The 16,756-nt window shown below is 42.8% G+C and overlaps 1 protein-coding gene across 7 annotated transcripts in view; it reads left to right on the plus strand.

Annotated features, from left to right (window-relative positions):
- CRHR2 (corticotropin releasing hormone receptor 2) overlaps window positions 1-9,633 on the plus strand; it is a 160,656-nt gene extending 151,023 nt beyond the window's left edge. For all 7 annotated transcript variants that reach the window (XM_074899832.1, XM_074899834.1, XM_074899833.1 and 4 more), the window contains one exon: window positions 8,434-9,633. In XM_074899832.1, coding sequence (XP_074755933.1) covers window positions 8,434-8,574 — 141 coding nt within the window. In that variant the 3' untranslated portion in view covers window positions 8,575-9,633. The remainder of the gene's footprint in view (window positions 1-8,433) is intronic.
- The last annotated feature ends 7,123 nt before the right edge of the window (window positions 9,634-16,756 follow it).

Raw genomic sequence — 16,756 nt, forward strand, 5'->3', positions numbered from 1 at the left:
GATTGAAGGTGATTGTGTGTGAGAATGACCCAAATTTATAACGTCATAGTGCTTGATGAAGGGCTAGACAGAGAAGAGCAATCTCATCTCATCAACTATCAAACTGCCTGAAGGAAACAAGGGAAATCCTGATTAAACATGGTGAAAAAAAAATCATTGTGAGGATGTTTAAGCACTAGAAGAGAGGCCCAGAGGTGTTTTGAGATCTCTGTTCTTGAATGTACTGAAACTGACTGGCTAAGTCCCTCACATAATTTCAAAACTGGATAAAATTTCTATGCTGGACTTGCTTTGATCATGGCATTGGACCAGAGGCCTTCTGAGGTCCCTTCCAACCTTAATTATTCTATAATTCATGAATCCTATGTCCGTAATAAGGTGACTGTCCTTCATTTCTAACCATGTCCCACAGGGATACTTAAGTAGCAAGGCCTGTGCCTGAAATCATCCTGCAAAGCATGAATTCTTAGCTCTAGCAGGCCTCAGAGTCTAGTCAATAGCAACAATCAGCTATGAATTAACATTTAAAATGGAAAACAGTTAGCTGACTTAGAAAGAAACCATAACCAGAGAAATAAAACAGGGTACTTCATTACAGCAGTGTAAATTATTCTCACAACAAGGTGCAAGCCAAGGATAAATACATTTAATTTTTTTGTGTAGTGACCCTTTACCCAGGCACCATCTGTCTCTTAAAATCTATTAAGCTCAAAGTGGCTTACTTTGATCTGATCATCTTGGGAGGCTATTCATAATAATTGCTAGCTGTGAATCACCAGCTAAATGGTTAGTCATCCACCTGCCCATCAATCTAAGCAGACTTCACATTAATCATTCTGAACCCAAAGGACATGCATTAAGCGTTCCTTCAAATCACTGAATAAATATGAATATGGGGGTTGACTAGAGGGCTAAAATTTAATTCCATCTCCCACAATGATTGCTTTCTGAGCAAAGGTGCCCAACAGTGAGAGCATGCGTACTATTCCTGAATGCCCCTGAGGATGACTGGTCAATATATAGTCAACTGAAGGGATCAAACCTTCCCTTTAGGACCACCAGGCAGCAGTTCATTACAGGACTGTGGGCTCCTCTCAGTACCTATCTCCCACACCTAGGTGTGTTCTGGTAGAAAGTCATCTTTGCTGTGACTCCAGTAGGTCTCTCGAGACAGGGTCTTGCCAGGGAGAGAAAAATGAGAAGTCCAGGCATGGTGAAAGGTAGCAACTGGTCTGTGGGTCCTTCCTCACCCCATCTTCCTTTTCACTACACCACTGCTGTTGTGAGCATGACTCCAGAGCACTCCACAACAAAATCACTGAGGCTTGAGGTGGGCTGATTGCATTTATGGCCTCCCTCTCTAGTCATTAGTTTTGGTTCTTTGTGACTCAGAAGAAAGGAGAAGCATTTGCGTCCACCCCAAAATGTGTGGCAAATCTTTACAACTACTCAGAACTGTTCTACCTTCTTGAACAGGCCATTCTATTTCTTTGCTTCCATTCAGGTCTGCACTTAATCCTTCCAAGGATCTGGAAAGGCTTGACCCATAGGCTTCTTCACAGCATTTATTATTAAATGCAACATTTCCTGTCCCTCCTGCCTTGAGAGACACCGTAATCCTTTGGAAAACTTTCAAGGTATCACGTAAGGCATCACATTATGTTAGCTTAAGTTTTATTATGTAATAGATGGGATTTATCCCCCTAACATTAGACATCTAATGCATACACATATGCAGTTGAGCTCATCTCCCTCAACTTCATTTATAGGCGTGATTCACTCAAATGAGGGTAGATTTCAACTGACCCATTTTAGTTGTCTTTTTTGGATCAACTGTTGCCAATACTTTATGGTCTTTCCTGTGTCTCTGCTGGATACATAGAGACGTCAGGGCTTCAGACTGTGGAATCAGACACAGTGAGACCAGTGTCTTGAAAATTAAAGTCTATATAGCCAGTTCCCTTTTGCTGATCTGGACATTGCTTCAGAGTCCCTCTTGCTCATCTGTAGCTTACAATAAGATTGAATAAATCTTTGTCACCATTTCTGCAATTTGCACTGCTGTTTATAGCTAAAGATGTTTAAAGTCCAAAGTTATTCTCCAGTTTCAGCACAAGGATATGAAACACGGCACAAGGGTGCTTAAGTGTAGGTGGAACTTGATGAATTCATTACTGAAACCTGTTTTCATAGAGCAAAAATCAGTCTGTTTCAAAGGCCGTTGAGAGCTATATAAACCCTTTTCATTTATTTCATTTGACTTTGGATCAGCTTTTCAGGGAGTAAAAGGTTGCATATGAGCAAGCAAGAATTTAATTAGGGTTATGTAGTCACAGACTACTGAACACCATGGTTATTCTATAGTCGGAGAGTACCTGTTGTCCCTCTGCCCCTCTCTCATTAACACTTCCGTATGAGAGATGTTCTCTGGTGACAGTATGGCAGCATCATAATAGTCTTACTTCCAGCTTCCATGTATCATGACAGCTCATTTAATCCTACTCTTATCAGACCCTTCCTTTTTGCCTACATTACTACTATTATATTTTAGTGTCACGTCAGGAAGCCCCAAGTGAATGGGTCCCTTTGTTTTAAGCACTGTGTAAATGGATCAAGCTTTCTCCCTCTCTGCTAATAAGATATGACATTTATTTCAAAAAACAATTTTTAATGTAGCTAAAGGCTCTTTCTTCGGCTCATTTCTAATTGATGGCTGCAAGAAATTAGCCATCAGCCAGTGTCTAGCATAATAGCAATACAAATTTGACTTCTATTTTATCAAAAGCAAACCTTCTGTGCATGTTTTCATCCTTAGCTCCATCTCCTTTGTTCTTTTTGTTGTTCTTTTTCTGAGGAGGAGGAGAAGTTTTTAACAGTTTTTATGATGAGATGTGTTTTTTAGTGATTTTCAGATGTGATCAGAAAGTTTGGTTAGGTGACCCAGTCAGGAAAGAAAAACTATCACCCACTGACTTCTCTCCATCCCATCATCTGAATTCTGTCTCTTGACTGTTCTAAAGCAACCCTGCTGAATGCACTCTGTAGACAGAAATATATTGGTAAATCTGATTTGACCATGTGTTCAGAAACTGTGATGATTCACAGTACACAAAGTGCAAAGAGCTGAAAAGGGTAATCCTGAGAGAGTAACTGCAAGAAAAAGACAGACCAAAGGTCAACACAGAGAACTGAGCTCTTTTCTCAGCAGTGCAGATAACTTTGTCATCTCAAGCAACTAAAGTTACATAAAGTTGAAGCTAATAATTTGTATTCCTGAGACTCTCTGATAAACATTTAACCGCTGATGATAGCCTGTGTGCATCCTCAGGATATTACAGGCAAGTGCTGTTAATTTCATGTTATAGATGTGCTAATGATAATTCTAGGACATGGTACTGACTCTACAGATGCTTAATGGATAGAGGTAGTTGCTCTTACGGAGATTAACAGCCAGGTTTGAAGTTGCTGGTTTATTTTATATTTTCCTATTACTCTTCTGCTGCATAATAGCTTTTTTGGTGCCTTTTTTAACATGTTATTATAGCAGGCACAGCCATTTTTTTTTTCTTTTCTAACCTGAAGTTAAACTAGCATTTTGTTTCTGAGTTCAGTTGTAAGAGATAAATTTGAGCTTAACCTTTTCTGCTTGTGCTCTGGTCACATCCTAATTGCAGTGAATTATTCTGTCATTAAGAAATGTTTTGCACTCAACCCTTTAAGTGCAGTCTATTTTCATGTGCCCAGTCCATTAGGAATGGCTCCAGCTGTACAAGAAGACTGCATTTTTGTTACTACTTTTTATGCTTTCTCAAATCTTGTAAAGAAACCATATCATAAAAGCCATTTGGGCAACTGCTTGTTTAGACTCACGTCTTTATCTTCACGTGACTCTTTTTTTTCTTCACTGGCTGAGTAAGTATCTGTTCACACAAGTTGCTCAGAAACACCAGAAAGCCCACCAGGTGACTCCCCCTTTTCATGACCCAATGAAATGCTGCTGCAGGTGTGCCTGGGATACATGAACTCACAGGACTACCAGTCTGCTATCAACGTCTTTAGCAAGACTGTGCTGTACACAGAGATTTATTCTCTGCTTTTGCACCAGAGATGAGTCCTCTTTGAAGGACTTAAGTGAATCACAGGCTCCATGTACAAGGGTGAGTTTCACTCCAGCAGAAAAACTTTTCTGACAGTATCTCAGCATTTGGTGATGTCTGGAGAGAAAGGAGCATTCGAGAGGCAACATCCCTCTGCAGAGCAAGTTCTGTGTTTTTCATAGGACAACTCAGGACTCTGGTTACCCCTCTGACACTTTACATGTTACTTACATCATTTGCCTTAGGTGCCCAAAATTTAGCTGAGCTAGTTTTGTACTCAGAGGAGCAAAATGGACCAAGGACGTTTTCATTCTGCATATCTAAGTCACTTCCTTAGGGGGATCATATATTTTTCTCCGTTTTCTATGTTGAAACATGAAATAATTGGCCAAGACTAGGTATCAAGCTTTCAGATGAGAGGCATCCCACCCTAGCATGTATTCTGGCACATGCATTTGCCTTTGGGTGTGTATTGTAGTGTAGTATATGCACCCTCAAATCCAGAACCAGGAATAATTATCCCTTGGCCACTCCACGTAGAGCTGTGATAGGTTTGCAAATATTGGGCATCCAGGAAGGTGCAACACTATGACACATCTTCCTTCCACCATTTCTCATGTTTTAATAGGAGGGTTCAGTGAGCCAGTGAGGTCAATTTGAGGGTACAGTGAAAGTCAGCAGTCCAGGCTGGCTTCTACTGTAGTAGTGTATGGCTGAGTCAGCCCATCCTGACTCTGGTTAATATAACTATCTCATTTAACTCATTGTGTAAACTGACCAAACCTCATCTTGAAACTAGTGGAGGCATGTTGTATCTACCACTTCATAATGAGAGGCTCTTCCAGAAATCACCTGTACTGTGTTTAACCACATTATTCTCATTCTCATCTCAAATTCATTCATGATGATCATGCTTCTCCCGGCAGTGTTGTCTTCTAACTTCAATCCTTCTTTCACTTGGATGTTCACTCTTCCATACCTCCATGCAAGCAATGCTGGCCCCTTATAGCCTTTACTTTTCAAGGGTCTGCATCTACTTGTCTTAAGCACCAGATGAAACAGCACAGATCACACAGTCAAGTTAAAAAACAGAGAAAGAGATCCTCAGGTCTGTTTTGCCCAGTCTGCACCTTCTAGAAGGGCTCTGATAGAAAAACAGGATTTCCAGCTTCAAGATTCCCCTAACAAGGCACCAAAGAGGGCAATTGCAAAACTGTTTTCCAAGTTGATACTCACAAACCTGAAATGAGGTGTATTTGATGGACAAAGCTGGTGATGAGAAAGGATTGTTAGGTGCTAGGCCACAGTATTGCAGAGTTTCTAGGTAGTAGTGCTACAAACTATGGGTCTGTTTAAGTCCCTGAAGTCTCACCAAGAAATGGTAGGATTGAAACCATCTGAGAGAAGGAGTGCAGATCCCTCCTTGCCATGTCCTCCTTATGAACTGTTGTATGTTTTAATCATCAGGCCATCATTCCTAGAACACCTAATGCTGGCAGTGTGTGGTTTGGGTGGGAAATACCTCTGCTCATCAACTCATTTGAGCACCCATTAGACAGCATGTTGGAGCTGGTATGAAGTGGGGTTGGGGAGTGTGTGTTCCTCGTATTTTGAGTAGACTTTACACTGCACCTAAAGACAGGCACCAAACTTTAAATGAAATGGAGAAAAGCAGTGGCTGTTCAGCTTTGGACAATCTGTTTCAACACCATCTTCTCTGCAGTCCCAGTGGTGATTATAGATACACCCAGGAAGGCTTTGGTCTACCTCACTCAGGTGCTGATAGCTGAGAAGCTGTATCAGCATGGTTTTCACACAGGCTGTGCGAAGTCATCCCAGGCCTTGTACAGTTGCCATGGTAGCTGATCCATGTTGAGGTCTACTCTACATCAACATCACTGCGATTAATGCCCAGGCTTTAGCCTGCGGTGGTAAAATGGGGATAAGAGCACTCTTTTACTTTTGAGGGATGCAGTAAAGATAAGTGCATTAAAGACTGAAAAATATTCAGGGTAAGATATCAATATTGTCTAAATATAGCTAAATTTATAATCCAGATATCTAAAACAGAGCTAGTTGTCTAGACTGACTTTATAACTAATGAAAGGAAATAATATATATTTTTCATCTGACCACAGTATCTGGCCTACTTTGGACATCTGCTTTAGGAGGAGATGAATCATACCTTTTGACAATACTGACTGGTTCTCTCCTGGTCAGAGAGAAGGGAGCTATAGGTCAATAGCTGAGCTGTAACATCAACATTATATTATTTATAAACCTGCCTTCTAAACAAATGTGGTTTCGGCAAAGGAGGCCATATCTTGATACGGAGGTTGTATATAAAAATACTCTTTTTTCGAAGTTGATTGGATTTCAGGTTGGCAGCAGAATGTCAACATCCTTTCCAAGTGTCATGAGTACAGTTACCCATTGACTGTCCAAGAAGCTGGGCCCAAATTCATCTCAGCTAATTTTATAGTCTTACCTAGCCGCCTAGGTTAGCGGTGTGAATTGCTCTTGTCTCTACAGTAAACAGAGGTCAACAGGGATATCTAGAAATTGGTCTAAATGTTTCATTCCAAGTTCTGACTTTGAGTATTCTCTGCCAGTGATTTGGCAGGAATTGGTTACAGTCTATGTTATCACAGAATCACAGAATCATCTAGGTTGAAAAAGACCTTGAAGATCATCCAGTCCAACCATTAACCTAACACTGACAGTTCCCAACTACACCACATCCCTCAGCGCTATGTCGACCCGACTCTTAAACACATCCAGGGATGGGGAATCCACCACCTCCCTGGGCAGCCCATTCCAACGCCTAACAACCCCTTCTGGAAAGAAATGCTTCCTAATATCCAGTCTAAACCTTCCCTGGTGCAATTTGAGGCCATTACCTCTTGTCCTTTCACTTGTTACTTCATTAGACTCATCCCTAGCTCTCTGCAACCCCCTTTCAGGTAGCTGCAGAGGGCGATGAGGTCTCCCCTCAGCCTCCTCTTCTCCAGACTAAACACCCCCAGTTCCCTCAGCCGCTCCCCGTACGACCTGTGCTCCAGACCCTGCACCAGCTTCGCTGACCTTCTCTGGACACGCTCGAGTCATTCAATGTCCTTTTTGTAGTGAGGGGCCCAAAACTGAACACAGGAATCGAGGTGCGGCCTCACCAGTGCCGAGTCCAGGGGTAAGATCCCTTCCCTGTCCCTGCTGGCCATGCTATTGCTGACACAAGCCAGGATGCCATTGGCCTTCTTGGCCCCCTGGGCACACTGCTGGCTCCTGTTCAGCCGGCTGTCAATCGGCACCCCCAGGTCCCTCTCTGACTGGCAGCTCTCCAGCCACTCCTCCCCAAGCCTGTAGCGCTGCTGGGGGTTGTTGTGGCCCAAGGGCAGCCCCCGGCATTTGGCCTTATGGAAACTCCTCCAGCTGGCCTCAGCCCATGGCTCCAGCCTGTCCAGGTCTCTCTGCAGAGCCTCCCTACCCTCGAGCACATCAACCCTCTGCAAACTGACTGAGGGTGCACTCAATCCCTTCGTCTAGATCATCAATAAAGATGTTAAACAGGAGTGGACCCAAAACCCAGCCCTGGGGGACACCACTCATGACTGGCCGCCAGCCGGATTTAACTCTGTTCACAGCGCTTTGGACCTGGCCATCTAACCAGTGAATGTTAGGAGTATCTCAAGCCTTCCTTCCCATTATGTTTGAGGCTAGGATTCCTATTACCTGCCTTTCACTTGCTTGTATACATATATATTTGAGCTAGAGTTCCTGGGCTCTCTCTATGGTCCATGCAAAAAATAAGTTCAAGATTCATCTGGCCTATTTGTAAGCATCTGTTTGAGGATGACCTGTTGAGTGTAGCATAGCTCTCCACTGCCTATACAAGATGTTCACAGGGGTTAGGTCAGGTGTGTCTGGATTGTAGACACCAATATTTAGTTATATGATCTGTGTTTCTTCATATAAAAGGGAAGCAGGGACAACTATAGCCCCTGTGACAGGTCTCTCTAAGACCTCCATCAGGTGCATCCATCTTGAAGGCTTGATTCAGTTGCATTATATTTGGCATTTATTGCCATTCGAAATGCTCTGAGGTATTTAAGACAGATATAAGACATGAGATACGTGAAACCCATGCTTTTCCCAGAGAGAAATAACTAGAAGTATCTCCCAGGAGAATATCAAGCAAAATAGATGCCCATGACATCTGACAGCTGAATCAAGCCCTGTATGTTTCAGTGGCTTCATTTGTTTCAGTGCTATGTAGTGTCCCTTTACAGAGGACACCTGAGTATTCCAAGTGTTCATGTTCTTTTTTCTTTTTCACCAGGTCCGTTCTGCTGCCAGGAAAAGATGGCACCGCTGGCAAGACCATCACTCCCTCCGAGTGCGGGTGGCACGTGCCATGTCTATCCCCACTTCTCCAACACGAATCAGCTTCCATAGCATCAAACAGACCGCAGCCGTGTGACATGCCCCACACATACACGCACCACTTGGTGGCCTTCAGGGTTCTTCTTTCTTCACTCCCCCCAAGCTCCTTTCTTCAAACTTCCTTCCTTTATTCTGCACTGCTCTCTTTCGCAATGAGGTGCCCATGATATTTTTGTGGACTCTTATCTCCCATATTTGTGATGCTGCTTTAAGGCAACCAGTCAAAAGCCTCTTGGAATAGGTTGTGGGGAGACAGATTCAAAGAAGGAGGAGATTCAACACTGACTGCACCTTGTGGAAGTTCACAACACAAAGTCTAAAACAGCACACCGGCAGGAACAATCAAATTTTTTCTCCTTTTTTTTTGTTTTTCCCTTCCATGTTGTGGTGAACAAAGACTGTTTTTAACATATTGCCCATTTCACCCTGTACATTTTTTCCCAATGATTTCAACAGTTTGGTGTATAGGTAGCCCATCTCTTTCTTGTTTCTTTGTAAAAATTTCTTCTGTGCAGAACTGTCATTTGAGAACCTGTGGCTGCAAGAAAAATTGCATCTAAAAGATGGTGTGAAAAATCTGAAGTTACCTACCTTCCCTACTTCTCTCTTTGATAGACTGGAAGTTGGCCAGGGTGTCTTTGGACTGGTTAACACAGGGTACTTTGCCTTGCAAGAACCATGCCATCTTCATACACAAAATTTTGAAAAGGACTGCAATATCTCTAGATAGCTCTGTAAAATCTCCTCATTCCTCTTAGCCCCATGCTTTCGACACAATGTAAGTAGCCTCTGGAAAGTCTTTGGGTTTTTTCAGCTAAGAGGATTGGGGTGGGGAAAAACAACTCAACACGTTTTCTAGGTTTAAAAAATGTAAAAGGGAAGCACTGTAAAAATAATAACGAGAACAGGATGATTATGAAGTTAGTGCTACATGTTGCACAAAGATTATCTATTGAGCATTTTGAACTAGAACAGATGTATCTACTAGGCTTTTTATGTGATGTTCAAAAATACTGTATATTTTCAATAATAAACACTACTCTGGGTTGGTTTCAATAAAACCAGACATCATTTTCTTTACTCTGGAAAGGAAGAGTATACCTATCTACAACTGTCACCTAAGAGTGGTTTTGTATGTAAGATCTGGGAAAAAAATCCTGTTTGATAATGAACAACAATACAAAGAAAAACCTCGTAATAAAATATAAGCAAGAAGGCATTTGAATGCAAGATGAACTGCCTCCCTTCTCAGCTCATGGTGTTACACTGGATCTCTGTCCCTCTGCACTCCCCATTGGGCTTTGCAACAGCAGAAATTAAAAAACGAGTTGTGTAATACATTCTTCATCATCTGTATCTCACCAGCGTTGGAGTAATTTGCTCTTTACACTTCAGCATACTTATTCCAAATTTTCCTCACATGTTTTAGAGTACTTTCCAGCACAAACTGGATGTAAATCTCCAGATTTAAATTGGTCTTCCTCTAGTTTTAAGGACTATACAGGGCTGAAAAATATTTTGGAAGACAATGATGTTAATCCCCTGGTTTTGCAGGCATCCTGTCCTCACAGCTAGATCCCATTTAACTTTGAGCTGATTGGCAATGTGCAGCAAATTTAAATTAACAAATTAAAGTTTTGTAACTTTTCCCCTTCCGTACTCTCATTTGGATTCATGTGCCTCAGTGAGATAATTAAGGGAGGAGGGAGAAGGGAGATTTGAGATAATGTCTAGTTAGACCTATCATCTGTGCCAAAGAGGAGGAGAAGGGAAGAGTCTTCACATAGCCTTCTATGTGGCATGCCAGCTAGCATGATAGATCCCCATTTGGCAGAGATACAGTTAACACTGGAAATGTGCCTGCCTGTGCCACTCACTGCTGTCAGTACCCCGCCTTCTGCAAAGTGATGCAAACCATCTTCATGGTAGCTGGGAAACAACAGTCTCTGATGAGAGAGGACTGTGTCAGTGCTTTTATTCACTGCATGCATCACAATAGCGATGCACAACCTCCTGGCGTTTTGTGTTTGAGGGTACAGATATATCTACAGATTAGAAATAATGTGGGTTGAGAACCTCTGTTTGCTCTGCCTCTAGGCCAGTCTGGGATGGAAAAGGGATTTGCAGTGCCACAGATCCTGTCAGAAATTGCAGGTTACTGTTGCTACCAGAAGTGTATTTTCACAAAAAATAAAATCCTTTTCCAATCAGTATTTGTCCAAAGCAGAGATTTTTAGTCCTTCCAGCACCGGACCCTGTTCCAAGCCAGCATGGTGGATATACAGCCTTAAAGGAATACTGCTTATGTTAATTTTGAAGAGATTGCTATGCTAACATATACACTACCTCTACTTTTGCCATGGAAGGTTTCTGAAGTCTGTCATGCCTTAGGTACTGACAGCCACGGCCCATTTTCTCTAGAGCACTGTGTTGAAAATTTGAATTTCTACCATCAGCCTTTTAAGAGCAAGATTTCAGACCATCCCCAGAAAAGCAATAAAAAAATTTTTGAGGATGGCTTTTTTTTTTTTTTCCCTTCTCGGAGAGTGCAGAGCAGGGGGGAATGATGGAGATAGACAGGTGTGTAACTGAACACAGCATATCTGGGGGGAGGGGGACACACATAATGCCAGGATTTGAGAAAAAAAAGCAGGGTCTAGGTTGTATCAGGCGAAGTCCTAGAGGGTGACTGATTTGTGGCAACTAGTGCAAGGAAATATAATTTATACCAGCTGAGAGTTTCCTGTCTGAAATTGAATACATGGGGCTCCATCCAAAGCTCTTTATATGATATCCAGTGAGCTCTATCTTTTCTGCACATGGCTGCCCTGTAGACAACCTATGACTAGTTTGTAGGCTGTCTAACCTTTCAGTGGGCCCCAAACCCTCCTGGTCAGCAACAAGAAGTGGAGTATCTGTGTCCTGGAGTTCATGTTCTGGATTCTCCAGAGCTACAAGCTCAGGCACACGATCTGTGGTGTCTCTGTACTTGTAAGGTGATCACCATCAGTCTATTTTCTAGGCATATGTTTCAAGTCTCTCAAGTGACTCTTACTGGTGTCAGTAGAATTGTTGTCAGGCTCATATCTGCCCTCCCAGTTTCCCTTTCTGGTTCTCAATAAAGAGGCAGTTCCTATCCTTCCCTTTCTCCCCTCCACAACAAGGACAAAGAAAGACCATAGGGCAGTCAAGATCCCCTGATGCAAGCTGCCATAGAAATGGGGAGTAGAAAGTAGTCTCCATGGAAATAATGCTTTGAAGGCTGTTTCTCTCCCCCAATCTATCAACTGATCAATATCATCTTATTGCTTCATTAAGTTCACCTGTCTGTTTGTGTCCTTTAAGTGCAGTAAGATCCTACTCAATATAATGAGTCAGTGTAGCCCATGTTAGCTGTGAAACCAACCCGCCCTTCACATTTCAGTGCGGAAGAGCTAGGATTCATCCTGCCTTTTCCTCACCACCATGGATATGTACCCAGCTCTGAAGCACAAGTGCAATGAAGCAAGACAGCAACACATTCACTGGACTGGTTTCTTTCCCCTGTAGTGGGGTATTTTCTTTTTAATAGACACAAAGCACAGCTTTGTGAGCACAGCTGTATCTGCCCTTGGAGTGCTTAACCAGAGTGACTCACTATTACCCTTGTGCTGTGAAGCTTGCCCTTTGTCAGATAAGACTTTGCTAGTACTGTAGGGAAGGGATCATCTTAAGTCATGTGTGTCTCCATGATACCTAGCACCATATAGTTCTCAGCCATGACTCAGGGGTAGTATAAATAACCAGGGTGACTGTTGCTGGAAGGGGGTACTTGTCCTGTAAGTGCAGTAAAAGTATGATCTAAGAACAAAATACTACTCTGCCAAAGACCATTCTAGTGGGAGTCACTTGACTTTATGCACCTCTTCACAAGTCTCACCTGGAGCTAGTTCCTTCTGTGATTACTGGAGAACTGCTCAATACAGTCAATAGCATCCAAGCTATGAATCATTTGATCCTAAGGTAAATGTCTACTATAGGGCAGGGGAATTGCACCCAACACCTATTTTTTCTCATGACTGTAAAGACCACCTGAGTTACTGGCTTTTGTAGAGACAGACACAGTGCAAAATTCAGTAGCCTGACTTCCACACCAGTGACATGGACTGGGATATTGTAGCCAACAAGCAATAAGAGGGTGTAACAAGTCTTTTTTGTTCTCTTCACAACAGCTAAGTAGTCCAGGTACCAAAACTGGAATTGAAGTATTGCCAGATCTGTCTAGCCCTGATCTAGATGGTGTTAGCCATGTATCTTTCTAGTCCCATAGTGTGGAAGTTAGTTTTATCTAGACCTTGTGAATTGGACAACCAAATTTTTGAATGACTGTGGTGTAATCCGTATACATGACCTCAGATCTACATTGTCCAGATCAAATCCAGATGTCTAGCAGGTCCTAGTAGAAAAGAAATTGGCAGGTGAAGGAGTGAGCTAATGTCTCTGGCAATAGCATTCAACTGCAGGGTTTGCTTTTCCAAGGTCTTTAAAGCTTAGAGTCATTGACCTCACTGTAAACCACTGGAATATGTCAATGCCAGGGCACCAACCTTGTACCAGTGTTTTCAGGACTATTTCTGGGATGCTCTGTTTTCACTCACAATAAATATTCACTAAATATTTAAGATCAGTAAATAGATGAAGACACCTAAATTTGGTCTCTGTCTCAGTAGGCCAGGTGTCTGATCTCCCATTACACTTGGTGCATATCTAAGCAAATTGTGCAGTGAAGTCTGCAGAGCTTCTTAGATGGCCTTCAGGAGGCAACTGCTTCAGAAGGAGCTCTTGACCTGGATGGAACACATCTCTCAGCCTTGCTGAGGGCTTGATTCAGTTGCCTAAATATAGGTTTCTAATATCATTTCAGATGCCCCAGGAATTCCAGCTGCCTTCTTGTTGTCGGTCCAGAAAATCAACTGTATGGTCTGTGGCACTTTGTCTAAGCTCTTTCACGTAGAAATAGACACTTATGCGTGTCTTGTACACTTGAACACTTACTCAACTACTTCTCTGATCTTCCCATAGGGAGAAACCAAATTGGACAGGGTCAAGTCAGCTAATCCAAGATCCTGCAAATAAGCCTCTAATAGCTGCAGACAGAGTGTAGGGAGACCTACTTAGCCAAGGAAGCTAGGAGGGACTATGGTATTTTTTAATTCCAGCAATGAGTTTGATGCAAAGTGCACTGAAGCCAGTAAGATTTGCACTGCCTAAAGAAATGAGGCTACAAGGTGTTCTCTCCTTCCTCTGCTATTAGGCATTGTTCAGGGGTAAAAATATGCTATTCTTTGTTTTATTAGTGCCTAAGGTTCCTGGGTTTCTACAGTGAGGAACTTCCACCTCTGGTGCCAAATTTGCCAGTTAGATCTGGCTTCTTATCTCATTTTCAGCTACATCTTCACAGACTGGAGTCATGTCTCTGGGACAGAAGTCTCCTCCCTGCCTTCCACACCAGCCATGTCCTGCACTGGTGTTTGGCCTCCAATGGCACTGTCTATTTCCAAGGACCAGAGTGGCTGTGAGTGATTTTCACGCTGTCTTTTAATAGTGACTTAATGATTTGATGATCATTCAGGATACCTGTGAGCAGACCTACTGAGATGATCCACGGATATCCTGGACAGCAAAGAGGAGTCCCTTGGCTACATGTACCCTCTCAGGAAGGTGAGAATCAACTGGCTGAGGAACAACCTTGTGGAAAAGTACCCAGAGATCTTGGCAGATGGTGACATGAACACAAGCCAGCCATGTACCCTGTCAGTAAAAGCAGCTAACAGCAGCCTGGACTGTTTTAAGGGAAGTGATTATTCTCCTTTAATTTGCACTCTTTAGACCACAGTTTGGGCTCCCACAGTGTAAGAAGACTGATAAAACAGGGCAAGGTCAGCTGTGGTCACCAAGATGCTCAGCTCTGGAGCACTTGCCATGAGCAGAGAGGCTAAAGGAGCTGGTTCAGTATGGGGAAGGTAAGGTTTTGAGGGCACCTAATAACAGCCTGCCAGGACTTACAAGGAGGTTTCTGAGATGACAGACCCAGGCCTTTCACAATGGTAGGTGGCATGAGGACAAGAGACAACAGTTGATAAGTTGAAACAAGAAAGGGTTAGATCAGATATAAAGTTTTTCCTCAAGACAACAGTCAAGCAATGGTCCTGAGGATGTGCAGTCTCCATCTCCAGAGATTTTCAAGACCCAGCTGGATAAAGCCCTCAGCAACCTGGGCTGCGATCATAGCTGAGCCTGTTGTGAACAGGAGATTGGACCAGAGACCTCCTGAGGTCCCTTACAACCTGAATTATCCTGTCATCCTAGTAGTAACATAGTCAGTCATTCAATTAACACTACAAAAGAATGAACACAAGTGTTTTGAAAATGTGGGGGTTTAACTGCATCTCAGGCATCTTGAAAATACGCTGGCATCCCCTGTCTTCAAAAGAAGCTTCTTCCTTTGCTTTCTTCCGCAAGGGTGCAGAGATGAATAAACAACTCATTAGGCAAAACTATCTCCTTTACATTGGGATGCCTTTTAAAACCCCATGTCTCTTTCAACAAAATAATCATTCACAGCACTGATCTGGGATGATTCAGATGCGACTTTCGGATCAGCAGGAAAAGTCTCAGCTATGCCAGGAAAATTATTGTGGATATGATGACTGACAACCTCGGGGGGGGGCGCGTGTGAGTGTGTGTGCGCTTATATACCAGTGTATGCAAATGTATGTACATGTCTAATTGCAAGTGTGTGTCAATAAAACTGGTCAAGTTATTTTTGATTTATAGTATATTATGTACAAAGAAAACAAGGCTTCTTATTTTCAGTGAATCATTATGGAAATGAACATCCATGAACACTTAAGTACTTGAAACAGAGTTCATAAGAGCTCTTCCAGGAAAATGTTTGCAGTGCTGAGTGTTGCAGATAATGCATGTGCCAACTGGCATCCAAGAACAAGTATAACCTTACTTTGGATCTGGACATATTGCTTCCTTCTGACACTATTTAAATTTTTTCACCCTCCTCCTTTGCAATAAATCCCCAGTCCCAGCTTGAAGTGGAGACGACACATTGCCTCATCTCATCCTGACTATTCCCTGGGGGAGTCAGTGATGCTGCACTGGAGTTCCTTGGATGTAGGGATGTCAGCTTAGGGACTGGGTTTGATACAGAGGAATCACTATGGAGACTTGTATCAGATAGTAAATTCCATTTTAAATGCTTGGTTTCGTATCCTTCACTGTCAGCTTTTGCTTCCAGTCTGAGCTCCAAGCCCCAGGAGATACCAGTAAAAATCCCCTGTATCTGTCATAGAGGGTCATTAAGCACTAGTATCAATCATTCAAGTGGAGAACATGTGGACAATGCTGGCCATCAGACCACAGTAGCACAGTTTTCAAAGCTAAAATGTCAAAGCACAAGGAAAGAACATAATGAAGATTTCCCATTCCTAACAGTCACCTGGAAAACCTGGCATCAGTCTATTGAAGGATGAGGAAGAGGGAGACACAAGACTAAGACTACCTGTATGCTGGAGGAAGGGAGGATGTGTCTCCAGGACACAGAGGTCAGTCTGGCTTAAGGACCAGAGGGAGAAAAAGAGACCTTACCTCCATGGTCAGGTGGAGGTCCAATTTCAGGTGAGGGTGACAAGGATGAACACAGAAAATAGTCAATGTCCCCTGGAGAACTCTTCCCAAAGTGGGGAAAAGCTCAAGGGACTCCAAGGAGAGGCTATGCCAAGGCTTCTCCTCAGGGTAAGGTCAGTTCTTGCTAACTCTTTAATGCAGCATCCTGAGGTGAGCAAGTATGAGAAAGAAGATTTTGGACATCTTTTTAAAGCCTCACACCTGAACAAGAATTCAACTCATTGAAGTTCCCATATCTCCCTAAAAGATCTTCTCCTTTCCTGCCACACCTGGAGAGGACGTAAACAATTCCCTCTTAACCCCTTTTTCACTATGAACATCTTAGCACTACTAACAGGGCTATGCCTTGGATGATTTCCTATGTGTTGCCCATTTAATAGATAGGCCTTGTAGCAGGCTATTCTGGGGATGGATCATCAGTCACTTTAGGCTGAGACAAACGGTGCTGTTTTCCTAGCCACCCCTTGACTCACAGAAAGATTTCCTTACAGAGTGTTAAGAACTTTGCTGTCCCCAATAGCAAGTATTCAGATGCAGTG

The sequence above is a fragment of the Athene noctua genome, chromosome 2, assembly GCF_965140245.1.
Source record: "Athene noctua chromosome 2, bAthNoc1.hap1.1, whole genome shotgun sequence".
Taxonomy (NCBI): domain Eukaryota; kingdom Metazoa; phylum Chordata; class Aves; order Strigiformes; family Strigidae; genus Athene; species Athene noctua.